Raw genomic sequence first — 14,479 nt, 5'->3', positions numbered from 1 at the left:
TTTTTGCTGTATTATAATTGTATGCCACCTTTGCCTAGAACATATTGATACTAAGCCTAAGTAGATATGACTCTTTCATTAAAAAAAAGTGGCATTTTTCTGTCTGAATAATTTTAAATTCCATACAGCCGTTGTAGTTCTGGGAAGACAAAAGCACTGGTCACTTAGGCTGCTATTTCTGGTGGGTATTCAGCCTACTCCTCCCTCCATTGTTTTGGTGGCGATCTCAAATTTATGCCCTCAAGTTACTGACTCAAATATCAGCTGAGATATTTTTTGCTGTTTACCTTATCAAACATCATCATAATATTGGGTAACTTAGCTGTGAAGAGAGCTTCCGTTTTCTCCAGTACCTCCTGACAATGAAAGCGGCTTAACCTTGGTAGGGCTGTAAGGTTAAGAAGATACTAGGTTTAGAAAGCTAACACATCTGTTTTTATAATAACTCTTTTTGCATTTGATATCCCTCTTCCAAATGATCATCCATGTCTCTCTGCTATTTCCTTTTGTTATATGCTGAAAGCGTAGGATATGGTGAAAGTATGAAAGGAGTACTGTGCATCTATCTCCTCAAAATAATCCAGATGATATATAGATTACACCAATGTATAGAGGAGGTTATGGACAAGATGGTGAGAAGTGGAATAAATGTACTAATAGGATTAACTGAACTTGCCTGCAAGTTACTAAGTCAATGGAATGTATCCTAGATTACTAAAAGTGGCAAAGGTGGAAAAGCAGAGATATTGGTTACAATTTTTAAAAACATTCTTCAGTTAAAGGATTAGGTTTGCTTATGTTAAACTTCTATTCAAGAAAAAGAATATGGATAAGCCAGTAAACTACAGGCCAATCAACCTATCATTAATAGGAGAATTATTGATAAGTATTATCAGGCAAAAATAAATTTTCATTTGAAGAGACAGACTAATCAACATGAGCCAGCACAGAATTAAGAGTCATACGGCATGGAAACAGACCCTTCGGTTCAACCCATCTGCACAATCCAGACATCCCAATCTGACCTAATCCCATTTGTCAGCATTTGGTGCATATCCCTCTAAATTCTTCCTATTCATAAACCCATCCAGATGCCTTTTAAATATTGTAGTTGTACCGAACTCCTCCACTTCCTCTGGCATCTCATTCTATTCATACACCACTGTCTGTGTGAAAAGGTTACCTATTGGGTCCTTTTTAAACTTTTCCCTCTCACCTTAAAGCTATGCCCTCTAGTTTTTGACTCTCCCACCCTTGGAAAAACACTTTGGCTATTCACCATATCCATGTCCCCTCATGATTTTATAAATGTCTATAAGCTCACTCCTCGGCCTCCGACACTCCAGGGGAAAACGCCCCAGCCTATTCAGTCTCTCCCTATAGCTCAAACCCTGTCATCCTGGCAACATCCTTGTAAATCTTTTCTGCAAAATCTCAAGTTTCACAACATCCTTCCCATAGAAGGCTGACAAGAATTGTACACAGTATTCTAAAAGTAGCCTCACCAATGTTCTTAATGAAGGCAAATTATTTTGCCTAACTTGAACTAATTTGTTGACAAGGTAACAAAATGATGATCAGGTTAGTATATAATACATTGTTCACATGAACTTCTCGAAGATGTTCAAGAAAGTGCCATGCAGGAGGCCTATTAAGAAGATGGAATTTTTTTTAAATTAAAGGGAAAGTTGGAATTCGCCACAAAGTTAGCTGAATGGTGTTGGTGTCCAGGCTAGGCTGTGTTTCGTACTAGAGTTCCCCAAGAATCAGTTTTGTATACAAAAACAGAAGTTGTTGGCAAAACTCAGCAGGTCGGGCAGCATCTGTGAAGAGAAATCAGAGGTAACGTTTTGGGTTCAGTGACCCTTTATCAGAGTTTATGTAGCTCGGAAAATGTTGATTTATATGCAGAAGATAGGGTGGGGTGAGAGGGAAGGAATAAACAGTAGATGCGCTTAGAGCCCAAAGAGAATGAAGAACAGTTGGACAGACAAAGGAGTGGATAATGATCTAGCTAGGAGAGTGAATAACTGTAAATGCAAACTGTTAGTGGCTTACAATACACAGATTATGTGATAACAAGACCTAGTGTGTGGAATTGGCATCTAAAACGTGGCAGAGTTCAGGACATAAAATTATTGAACTCTGTTGAGTCAGGAGGGTTGCAGGGTCCCCAAGCAGAAAATGAGATGCTGATATATATTTTGTATATGTTAACTTGCAGTTTTGATAAATCATCTGGACTTTTAGTGGCTTTATAAAGTTTATTGATGGTATGAAACTTCACAATGTAGTATATAGCAGTAAGGATGGTTACAGCCTTCAGGATGGCACAGGCGAGGTTGTGAATCTAACCGAAACATGTCAGATGGAGCTCAAAAGAATGGATAATATGGAATGTAGAAAGACAGTATATTACAAATGAAGGCACAGTTTTGGAAAGTATAGCTAATCAGAGAGAGCTTTTGGATTCATATCCATAACTCCTTAAAGTTGATATGCTCATTCAAAATATAATGGTTTACTTAGGTTTATGGATAGTCATAGAATATGAAACCAACTAAATGTCCCTCAAACTTTCAAAATTGTTGATTAGGCCTTAGCAGGAAAACTGTGTGAAATTTTGGACACCAAACTAAAATATATAAAGCCTCAAAGGTTGCAGAAGAGATTTATTTGGATGTTACCAGAACAAGTGGCTTTAATAACTGAAGAGGTTTAAAAGGTTAGAACGATTCTACTTAGCATAGAGAAGGTTGAGAGGAGACCTCCGAGGGGGATTCAAGTTTGAGAGGTTTTGATAAGGTAAAACTACTTTCTTTGGTGAGTGAGTCCATAACCAGAGACTCAAGGTGTAAAATCTTTGATTTAAAAACTCGAGGGAGTGGCTTGGAGGAAATAATATTTTGAGTTCCAATTATTAAAATAAAAATAATTAAATTGTCCCTAATGGTACAAGCTTATTTTTCTGTATAATAAAACTCTCAAAGCTAGTTTGACTACATCAGTCTGCATTCAATTTGTATTGTAGTTTATAAAACTGTTGATTTGGATCTGTATTTGACTTTGCAGGGGGATTTTCAATGGGAGGGACAATGGCTATGCACGTAGCCTATAGATTTCAGCAACAAGTAGCAGGAGTGTTTGTTTTATCCAGTTTCTTGAATAAGGATTCTATTGTCTACCAGGTAAGCAGAAGGATGGAATTTTTACTTGCATTGTGACCTCAGTAGATCCCAGTAACTGCATTGCCAATGAATGTCTTTTGAGGTGTAACTAATCCCCGGGCTTAAATTTAGCAGTGAATATGAACAAGCTATGATAGTACTAGTTGAGGAAACAATGTTTACTGCACTTGAATAATTGTGCTGTTTGATAAAAGTGCAATGGGATCTTACATAGGCAGCTTAGCAGGCAGACGGAAGCACCGGTTATAGTTTCATTTGAAAGTCAGCCTCTCTAACAATGCAGCAATTCCATAATGTATGGAAGTGTCTGTCTAAATTAGACAAAATTCTGAAGTGGGACTTAAACTCACCATCATCTCATTTTTAAAAATGCTGTCAAATAAGCATTTTATTTAGGTAGTATCTAGCTTAATTTTGATTTCAATCAGGGGTTACTGGACAATATTCTTCAACTTGGAAATACTGAAATCTTTTCAATAATGCATCAGTACATTCCTGAGAAATTTTAAGTACTAAGGTATTAATCCGTGCATTTAATACCATTGCTAAGCAAGAAGAGATATGGATGCATTCATAAAATCACATGGCATAATTTCAAACCTTGATGCATTATTATTATAATTTATTTAGTATTGACCTTTAAGTTTAAGCGTTTCTTTCACTTCTTCAGGAACCCACTTTCTTTATAACTTGCCTGGTTTAACATATTAAGAAGTTAAAAATAGATTAATCTGTAATCATTTATTTGCAACACATGTTTGCTTGGAGCCACGGACTAGCTCTGTTAAATATGAATGTTTAGTTTAACGAATAGGCCAGTAGATTTGACCTTAGCACTGCTTCAAAATTTAAGTGTCTACTACCTTTTTTAAAGCAGTTCAACAATGTTAATGGATGATCATTTATACCCGTTCACAAGTTTTTAAATGTTTGTTTACATCTAGATGCCAAAGTTACAGAGTGGTAATTTGAAAATAAATGCACCTTGTTTTTTTTTTCCAATTTTGTTCAGTACATGAACAAGTAGAAATAAATTGCAAATGGTATGCACCAAATCTATGTCTATAAATCTATGTCTTCTTTCTAGGCAATTCAGAATTCTAAAACCTCAATGCCTGAATTGTTCCAGTGTCATGGAAAGAATGACCAACTCATTTTATATGAGTGGGGTAAAGAGAGCTGTTTGCATTTACAGTCACTAGGAGTGAAAGCCACTTTTAAGACATTTCCTAATCTCTATCATGAACTTTGCAAATCAGAGTTAGAACAACTGAAGTCATGGATTTTACATAAACTACCTAATATTGAACAGTAATGCTATTCATTCTGAATGAAGTAGTCATAGTTTATATACATATTGTAATATATTAGCTAATATTGTCAAGAATGACAATATATCATGGGTGAAAATAGGGGAAAATAAATTAAAATCACATTAATAAATTGTTTATGTGTATTGTTTTTCCAATGAAGCACTGTTGACTTATGTTCTATGGATTTGTATTTTGTTATATTAAATAGTTCACCATAATCACTGTGTTCTTAAAATTATTTGCTGACTGACAGATGGCAATCATTTGCATGCTCTAGATTCCTCTTATACATTGTTTGTTTAGATTTGCAATCTCTTACTTCAAAAAAAAATTGCTATTGTCAATCTTTGTTTACACTCAGCATGTTAACTCCAGACTATTTCTTTACCAGTGACTTTAAGTAGCATCTGTTGCAAAGAAAGGCAAATGTGGAATCCCTCTTTTTAGAAGATAATCAAGTCTAGTTCACGTTATTTCCTGTGGTCTCTCAAAACAATTCACCAGATTCTAAAGTTGACCATTCTGGTCATCTCCCTCGTTCAGTGAAGTTGGAATAAATGCAACCGTGATTCTGTAGAGCTGCCCGTATTTGAATGTGCTCAAGTTTGGTGTCTGGCATCTGTATACTTTGAAAAAATGTTGGCTGCCTCCATTCTTGGTTGAAGAAAATTGAGAAAGAATTACCTCAATGAGCTCCTGTATAGCTTTTCCAGGAGTGTTCTTGATTACCTGAAATACATGGTATAACAATAGATGGTGCTTTGATAAATCTTTGGATGTGAACCTGAGATAGTACCTTTTACTGAATCAGAAAAAGGAATCCCTCCTCCTATTATCTAAATATACATTTTTTTTCAAGAATATTCATATTATTTCAGCATATATTTAATGAACCAAACAGCGCTGTAAGTTTTCTGTAGTTTGTGAAAGTATAAAATTGTATTCTAAAAATATTTTTTGGAATTATTGCATACCCTTTATTCTGGTAAAATATTTTAATGAATCACTGACCATTCAGATACCTCGCAATCTTTGAGTCCAATCCATGTAGTGTCCCCAGTAGTAAGTTAATCAAATCTGCTCAAGATACATCCTGAATCTTCAGTGTCCCTGTAACCCAGCAAGTTGGAACTCAGTCTTGCACATTAAACTCAAATCAGTTGATCCCAATTTTATAAGTTTGTGCCAGCCCCATTTCTCTCACCCTGTATGAAACAGTTTGCCACTGATCAGCTTAATTATCTTTTAATTGTCTAAATTATGATGTGTCTCATTATTTTCTCTCAGGTTACTCTCAAGTTAATTCAAGATTTTGCTGGAGGAGTCAATTTTGTATACCTGTACTTTACCCGAGTCAAATACAAGCTATTTTCCGAAATAGGTGAAACAGTTCCAACACAGAATTATCTGTCAAAATCACAATTATTCCTGTTGATAATTAAGCACCAATTTGAATTAGTTGGTTGTGTTTTTCAGCTTGGGAGATTTCTATAGTGTTCGAGCTTGTTACCAGTCTTTTAGTTTGTAAATATTGACTTTCACAACAAGATAACCTTGTGGAAGTGATGTCCTTTCAGTTTTAGAGTCGTTAGTGTGGTTTTGGAAAAGCACAACAGGCCAGACAGCATCCAAGGAGCAGAGCATCAACATTTCGGGCAAAAGCCCTTCATCAGGAATGAGGATGTGAGCTGAGGGGGTGGGGCTGGGGGGAAGGAAGCTGAGAGTGTGATAGGTGGATGGAGGTGGGGGTAATGGTGATGGGTCAGAGGGAAGGATGGAGTGGATAGGTGGGAAAGAGGATGGACAGGTTAGACAGGTCATGAGGAGGTGCCAAATTGGGAGGTTGGATCTGGGATAAGGTTGGGGGAGGGGAAATGAGGAAACTGGTAAAATTCACATTGATACCATGGGGTTGGAGGGTCCTGAGGCGAAAGATGACGCGTTCTTCCTCCAGGCATCAGGTGATAAGGAGTGGTGGTGTAGAAGGCCCAGGATCTGCATGTCCTTGGCCAAGTGGGAGGGGGAGTTGAAGTGTTCAGCCATGGCGCGATGGGGTTGGTTCGTGCGGGTGCCCCAGAAATGTTCTCTGAAGCGCTCTGTGAGTAGGCGTCCTGTCTCCCCAATGTAGAGAAGACCGCATCTGGAGCAACGGATACGGTAAAGGACATGTGTTGAAGTGCAAGTGAAACTTTGATGGATGTGGAATGCTCCTTTGGGGCCTTGGACAGAGGTGAGGGGGGAGGTGTTGGCACAGGATTTGCAATTCCGGCAGTGGCGGGGAAGGTGCCGGGAGGGGAGGATGGGTTGGTGGAGGTGTGGACCTGATGAGGGAGTTGCGGAGGGAACAGTCTTTACGGAAGGTGGATAGGAGTGGGGAGGGAAATATATCTCTGGTTGTAGGGTCTGTTTGTGGATGGCGGAAATTGCGGAGGATGATGTGATGTATACAGAGATTGGTGGGGTGGAAGGTGAGGATCAGGGGTGTTCTGTCTTTGTTGCGGTTGGAGGCGTGGGGTTTGAGGGCGGAGGTGCGGGTAGTGGATGAGATGCGCTGGAAGGCATCATCAACCACATGGGAGGGGAAATTGCGGTCTTTAAAGAAGGAGGCCATTTGGTGTGTTCTGTGTTGGAACTTATCCTCCTGGGAGCAGATATGGCAGAGGCAGAGGAATTGGCAATAAGGGATAGCAGTTTTACAGGAGGCAGGGTGGGAAGGGGTGTAGTCCAGGTAGCTGTGGGAGTCTGTAGAAGATGTCTGTGTTGAGTTAGTCACCGTTGATGGAGATGGAGAGGTCCAGGAAAGGGAGGGAGGTGTCTGAGATGGTTCAGGTGAATTTAAGGTCAGGGTGGAATGTGTTGATGAAGTTGATGAACTGCTCAACCTCCTCGTGGAGCATGAGGTGGTGCTGATGCAGTCATCGATGTAGCGGAGGACAAGGTGGGGAATGGTGCCAGTGTAACTGTGGAAGATGGACTATTCCACATAGCCAACAAAGAGACAGGCAGAGATGGGGCCCGTGCAGGTGGCAGGAAGTGGGAGGATTCAAAGAAATTTGAATGCTGTTATGCTTTGTTTCATTCAGGTGTCCTGAACTATTTGATCTACAGACTTGGCTTTGCTGTTGATAGTCATAAAGCGTAGTTCCCAGAAATGGCAGAGAAGTCAACAATTAGTTCGTTTTTTTATATGGTGAGTTGGTTGTTGTGTTGGTGAGCATACAATGCAAGTTCCCTGCTCATCTTTGAACAATAGGTTTATCTACAGACATCAGAAAGATAACATTGCTTAACATTAGAAATAGGATCCAGGGTAGGCCTTTTGGCCTTTTTAACCTCTTTTGCAATTCAGCAAGATCCTGGTTGACCTTCCACCCAATACTGCCTTCCCACACTTTGCCCTTTTCCTTTAATTCCTTTTGTACTCAAACATCCATCTCTTTCTTAAATATATCCACCTTTCGCAACCACAGCTCTCTTCAAAGGAATTTCTTCTCACTTGTCAGTTGGCAAACACTTCTTTTGAACCTTCTGTATTCTCAAGGTAGGAGAATTTTTTTTCTTCAGCATATACCCTGTGCAGACTTTAAGAAATTCATATATTTCAATCAAATCACTTTTCATTCTTCTAAACTCTGGGGATTTTACTCTAGTCTATTTAATCTCTCATCATAGGACAGTTCTCTTATTCCAGAAACCAGTCTAGTGTAATAAGCAACCCAGATCAACAGTTATCTGGAAAAGTGGTTTCCAAAAAAATGCCTTAAAATAAAGAAGTTCAGTGTGCCTTTTCATTGAGAAAGTAGTCTGGCACCTCCACAATCCTTCAAGTTCACATTCAGAAAAGTTAACAAGTACGAAGTGCCTGCATAACAGTGGAATTACCAATGCCCTGTTGCAATTGTAGTAAGATTTCCTTACTGTTATAAGCAATGCTTTTGTAACAAACCTAATGTATCACTTGTCTTTCTGTGTATATCTAGATAGCCCAATCACACACGATTCAAATAACATTATTAAAATTTTAATTATAAAGTTGATAACTTCACATTTCATGTTATATTCTATCTGTTATGTTCTTGTGCAAATCCTACTTGTCCTTCTGCAGCCTCTTTGAGTTTTCTATACCTCCAGCAAAACCCACCTCCTGTGAATGAGTAAAAAAGACCTAATCATTAAGCAATGTTTTGTCTGGAGTTCAACTACTTCAACCCTCCAGTGAATGTCAGAACTCTCAGCCAAGTTTAGTTCAAAGTGAGCTTATGATCCATGGAGGGCATGATGTCGACGTGAAGAGGTGGGTGGAGGGCTATACATGGCATGCAGTTTTAAGGAACTGCGGCAATGGGTGGAGTGGTATAGACTGACATGGAAAATCTGAGGGACCAGCGGAGTGAGTGAAAGATCATAGCATGGAATGGAGGGTATAAGGAACCATTGGGGTAGTGGATAGAGTGACATTTTTGGGGGATAGAAAATGTGTGGAATGAGGGTTAAAGGGCTAACTGGAGCTAAGTCCCTCAGCACTAAAGTAGACCTTTCAAAGACCTCACTTCAGCACAAATTCCTGAATTGGCTGGCCTGACTGCAGCATGCAGCTGTACCTCAGCCCCCATGACTGACATTTATGTGAGCATTTTCCCCTAGGTGATGGAATCTTCTCTCCTGCTGCCTACTTCAAAGATGTAGGCAATGGTAGGACATCAGCAGTTTCCTTTGACTTCAATTTATCAGTGCCCATTTTACACTCTGGTTTATTTTAATAAGACTTGAGGAAAATTCTCCATCAGAAGATCATATGCCACCTTATTTTGGGTTTAATTACCTGATGGCTCAGATGGGGAATTTCCAGCCTATAATCCAGCAGCCCGTGTGCAGGCCTAGACTGTCTCGTTAACTTCATCAGTTTTATAATCTTTAAACTATTGATTACAGAAAAGAATGCATATCTGTATAAATAGCCTGATGTGCTAATAGGAGGCAATATTATTACTTGATCATACTATCAATGTAGAATTAGCTTACTAGGATTTAATTGACCACACATTTGAAGTCCCACAATTGGTTGTTAATTTGAGTCATTGGGGTATTGAAAGCAAGAACCCACAATTCTTGTAACATTGTTTTGCCTGTGTTCATGAAATGTAATCATTTTAATCAACCTGTTCAGACATAACACACCTCCAGGCAGGTGGATTTGAAATCGGATTAACTAGCTCTGAAGTAGGGAACTGCCATAGTGTCACAAGACCCCCTATTCGTGACCTGCATTTTGGGCCTTTTTGAACCTTTCTAAAACACTGATTAAAATCTTTTCTGAGCTTTCTTTTAAAACAATGCCCAAATGTACTTTGCATTATTGGATTGTGATTGTTTATCGTGATCATGACTTTTTATACTTTATATTTAGAACAACATTTAGTAAAAGTGAACATTTAAAAAATAGGTTTCCTTCATAGTTTTTGTCAAGGAGCCAGAACAGTAGTGCCAATAATGATTTCAGTGTTTGAAGCACATTACATTGCTTCTATGTCATGCTATTACAAGATTTTAGCATTTGCTTTCGGGTCAAATTAGATTACGATTTTTTTTATATCGCTCTATCATTTTTCATCATTACTTAAAAATTCCTAATGCCAATTTGTCATTGCATTCACTTTCATCAAAGCAGCAACCTATTGCCCCTCATTTACCACGAAATTTCAGGCTGGCCTCAAGATTATCACATAAATGAGTAATTGCTATAGTTTTCACAAAGTTTAATTTTTAAGATATCTGATCTGCATTTGAAATATTTTTTGTGATTGAGCTAATGCTTCATCTTAAACTGTGGTTTGTTCCTACATGTATTTATGCATACCAGCTTTCATCCTCTGGAACAATTTTTTGGTACCCACTATAGCACTATGTATTCTTAGACTTCTGTGTTGCATATGATCACCTACTTTGTCATCAGATCTGTGCAGCAAATGATTTTCCAAGGTTCTCTTTGAAGAATGCAGTGATTTTTATAAGGTCTTCAGCTCACCAGTGAGTCCATTAGTTTGAGTTTTAAATATCAAATGTTCCTTATTTTAACAATTCCAGACACCTCTCCAGATGAGTGAAATTATTGTGACATAAATTAAATACAGGTGGGATAGAAAGAAGTGATATGTTAAATGATGCCTTAAAATTAGTATCTTGGGGGAAATTAAGTACATCAATGACAAGAGCTCAGACAGGTATTATCTTAATTGCCTACTACATTTTTGAGCTTCCACCTAATGTTTCATCCTTGAGGGGTTTTTAAGTACAGAGTGAATAACTTTCTGGTACCATGTTGAACAGTAGATTTCTTTTTGAAATATGATTTTAGTCCCCTTCTCAGAATTGCCAAAAGAGACACATTTCAGTTCAGATAAAATCTAATCAAATTGGAGATACCGAAATTCAGAAGTTATAAAAATGTTCCACATAAGTAAAAGGAGTATTATTTAACATTATTTTCCCCAAGCTTGTACTTCAATATATCATTACATCATTAAAAAAGCAATTAAGAACAAACTTGTTATAACAATGTGAGAAACGGATATGCTAAGGTTAGGAAGGAAAGACCTACCTCAGTTCCTACCTTAAACTCTCATACTCTCCTTATCGAATCTATCCTTGAATGGCTTTGCCCACAGGAGTAAGAAGGGATGGGGGAAATGTCAAGAGAGTAAGGGGGAAAATCTTACTGTAACAGAGGAGGCTGTGCAGATGGTAAGAGTGGAAATTAATTGGGGAAAGATTTGGAAAACAAGAGGGGCAAGAGCGTGGAGAGGGGGAGAAGCGAGGACTGAGAGATCCTTCCGAGGCTCAAAATTATAATAAGTAAACAACCAGAAGTCTAACTGAGCAACCACCATGAAAGAAGTCTAATAGATCCATCAACATTAGATGTGACGAAGACATGGTTTAACTGCCTAATGGCTAGACAATTAAAGTTATAAAGAATACCTGTAAGGTATCCCCAGAGACAAACAAATATAAAAAGGGAAATATTGTAGAAAGTTTAATCTACAGTAGTCTAATGTGTGTCTATAAAATAACAGGAACTTCTCAAGTAAGTAATATTCTGTGAGGGGTATTTTATGGAGCCAACAAGATTGGGTAATATAATCTTGGGATCACTTCATTAGCTGGACTGCAATCTTTTAATTTCCGGGTAGTAGACGGAATGCATCAATCATGTTTGCAATTGTGCTAGCCTGTGGTGGGTTCATACTTGTAATATATTTTCAAGCTATGACTACTCATCTTGAAACAGTTTTCAATACAATCCTATCCTCAGGATAAAGTGAGTGCTGTGCAAGAATCTCATGGCACCCAGTTTGCAGATGTTTAAAGGTAGCATGCACCTGGGGCTTTATGCAGTTGTGTGTAAAGCCCAGGGATTATCTTGTTAAACCCTGTGACAAAATGGGAGGGTGGAGCAGGAGAATGGACTCTTGCATGGAATTGGCACGTTAGAATCAATGGAGAGTACGATCAGGAACATGAACAATCGATAAAGAGGCATGGAGAGGACAGAGGATGACCTTGGAGGTAAAAGGGAGGGTCTTGTGTCCTAGGTGTATTACAGCAGTCATGTTTGGCAGTAACAGTCAGAAAATAGGGGCTTAAGGTATAATTTATATATAAAAGTGTGACCATCTCGGAGTGATGGCTGGCACTGTATACGGGGCTTTGAGTTCATCCACAGCATATGAACTACCCCTGCTGAGAGTAAATTTGGGCAATGTCATTTATAGTGAATGCAAAGGAGGACCAGCTGAACCTGGTAGTTCGGCCAAGTCCAACAGAGTGACGAGAACAACATTGAACAATAATATAAACATTCAGTAAAAAATGAATGCCAAAATATAACACATTTCTTCCACAATAAAGGAAAAGCCCTAATTCCCCTGCAACCATCAGTGCAAGCCAACCATGAGTTATACTGGTACAGTTGGCTCTCTGACTGAGCTAGTGTCAAGAAATAATGATGATGCACTCATGAATAAAGTCAAACCAATATAGTTTGAAACATTAACAAGTGAAATTCCAGTGTGAGAAACATCCATGCCACAATGGTGCTACAAGTTATGTTGTCTGCTGTTAATGGAAATTAAATTGGGCAGGGAAGTGGCAGCCATGTTGTACAGTCTCCCTATTTGACAAGGAGACTCTTCACAGGCCATCTGTAGATACAGATTTTCAGGTTATGGCAGGTCTTACCAATGAAAAGCCTCTTAATTGAAAGTCACTGTTACTTCAAATTTTAATCGTAATCACATGGAAAAGGCCAAGAAGGGAGAAAGCAACTGTGGCACACTATTGACGAAATGCCAACCAGCCTAGGCGAAGCTGGACAATAAATAATTGGAAAGATCAGATTTAATAACAAATACCCAAATACCAAACTAAAGAGAAGAAAACTAGGGGCAGACTGAAGCCAACTGAAACCAGTTTTATAGGTTGCCAGTTTTAAGATTAAAAGATTTTTTTAATGCATATTTGTGCTTTGAGAGGTTACACTGCTTCAAACTTTATGTAACAGCTCCATCCAAGCTACTGGGGGCCTGTGTGGTATCTCTGAATTTTCAACCCACAAATATTTCAACATTGTTCCCAACATAATTTGTGCTGCTTCATCTCATTTCCCTGTGACAAGATCAATGCTGCAATCTGGACGGTAGGCTCTGCCAACATATTTGTGCTGCAGGGGACTTCTGACTGCACAGATAACATTAAGAGCATATCATAGCGATAGATATTTGATCAACAGAAAAGGGTCAGTGTTCAATGTAAGTGTGATCCTTGGTCTCATATCTTGGAAATCTGTATAAGCTGCCCTGGAAACTGCCAAGATGTCTAGATAGCTCTCATATATCTGCTTCATTTCAAGGGGTGAAATCCTGATAAGGAGGGTTGCTAGTAGACAAAAGGCTACCCTCTACAATAGGGGCTGATTAACTCACTGACTGAAGCTGAGCATAGGTACGATCCTGCCCTTTCTTCTACCAGGGCCATGATGGTGCAGACAGTAGATTATCTCAAGATTCTTGCATCAGTCTGAAGTGACCTGACAGGACGCTCCACACAGAATGTGTTTATTATCTTAGGATGTTGTGATTTGCAGGAAAGGAAAGGATGTGATGGATGCCAAACAGCTGACAGAGCAGCAGCAGTCTTCCGAGGAGGAAGGTGAGGACATTGAGCTGGAGAAACAGCACCTTCCCCTCAGCAAAACTGAAGAGGAACAAATGTGCCAGCACACCCTGGATCTGCATCAACCTCCAACAGCTGCTGAAGAGCATCCACACGAAGAAGTCACAGTTAATGCTATCTGTGTCAAGACCATAGTGGTTGTGACCATCGATGACCCCATCCCATCCACAGTAACTAATGCTATGTTGTCTCTCAGCCTTATACATTGAATTGCTGCATTCCCAATTATTGTCGCCTCTGCATTTTAAAATATCACCTCCAATTCTCAAAACTGACTTCTCCACTTCCCTATTGCAGGATTGAGGATTACTTCCCTTAGACTGTGAAATAAGATGACTTTATTGAAGCACATTCAGTCTGTTTGCTGGTACATGATATAGGTGTGACGTTAACATTGCATGGTGCCATGTAGCAATATGTCCATCTACTTGACTTTTCATCACTGGCACATGTGACTGGCTGCTTGGCTCTATGTCTGCACCAGAAAGCTTGACAACATAGAAGTGCTGTAAGTCTGTAAGTTGTTAATGAGGAGGCAAGGCAGAATTGCTGTGAGCATTCACAAAGGGTGCAAAGTGCGTGAGTGTTAAGAGAACAAAGTAAGACCCCCTTGTGATGCATGCAATTCTGATTCATGAGATAGGTGCCTGTCTGTATGCACAAAACAGCCAGGTAGCAGCACTGCAATGTTAGATCAATATGAGCTCCAAACTGCAATTTTAATCAAGAATCAATGAAACTCAGTGG

At 38.9% G+C, this 14,479-nt stretch overlaps 1 protein-coding gene across 2 annotated transcripts in view; it reads left to right on the top strand.

Annotated features, from left to right (window-relative positions):
* lyplal1 (lysophospholipase like 1) overlaps positions 1–14,479 on the top strand; it is a 63,702-nt gene that overhangs the window by 25,928 nt on the left and 23,295 nt on the right. The window contains exons 4-5 of one of the 2 annotated variants that reach the window (XM_043695786.2): positions 3,073–3,188; positions 4,276–4,719. In XM_043695786.2, coding sequence (XP_043551721.2) covers positions 3,073–3,188; positions 4,276–4,503 — 344 coding nt within the window. In that variant the 3' untranslated portion in view covers positions 4,504–4,719. Of the gene's footprint in view, positions 1–3,072; positions 3,189–4,275; positions 4,720–14,479 lie in introns of those variants that run through there. The other variant, XM_043695787.2, reaches the window with a different exon arrangement.

The sequence above is a fragment of the Chiloscyllium plagiosum genome, unplaced genomic scaffold (assembly GCF_037043375.1).
Source record: "Chiloscyllium plagiosum isolate Xiang-an unplaced genomic scaffold, Cpla_swu_hap1 HiC_scaffold_10, whole genome shotgun sequence".
Lineage (NCBI taxonomy): Eukaryota > Metazoa > Chordata > Chondrichthyes > Orectolobiformes > Hemiscylliidae > Chiloscyllium > Chiloscyllium plagiosum.
The sequence above is the reverse complement of the archived record's forward strand: the minus strand, read 5'-3'. Positions and strand labels throughout refer to the sequence as shown.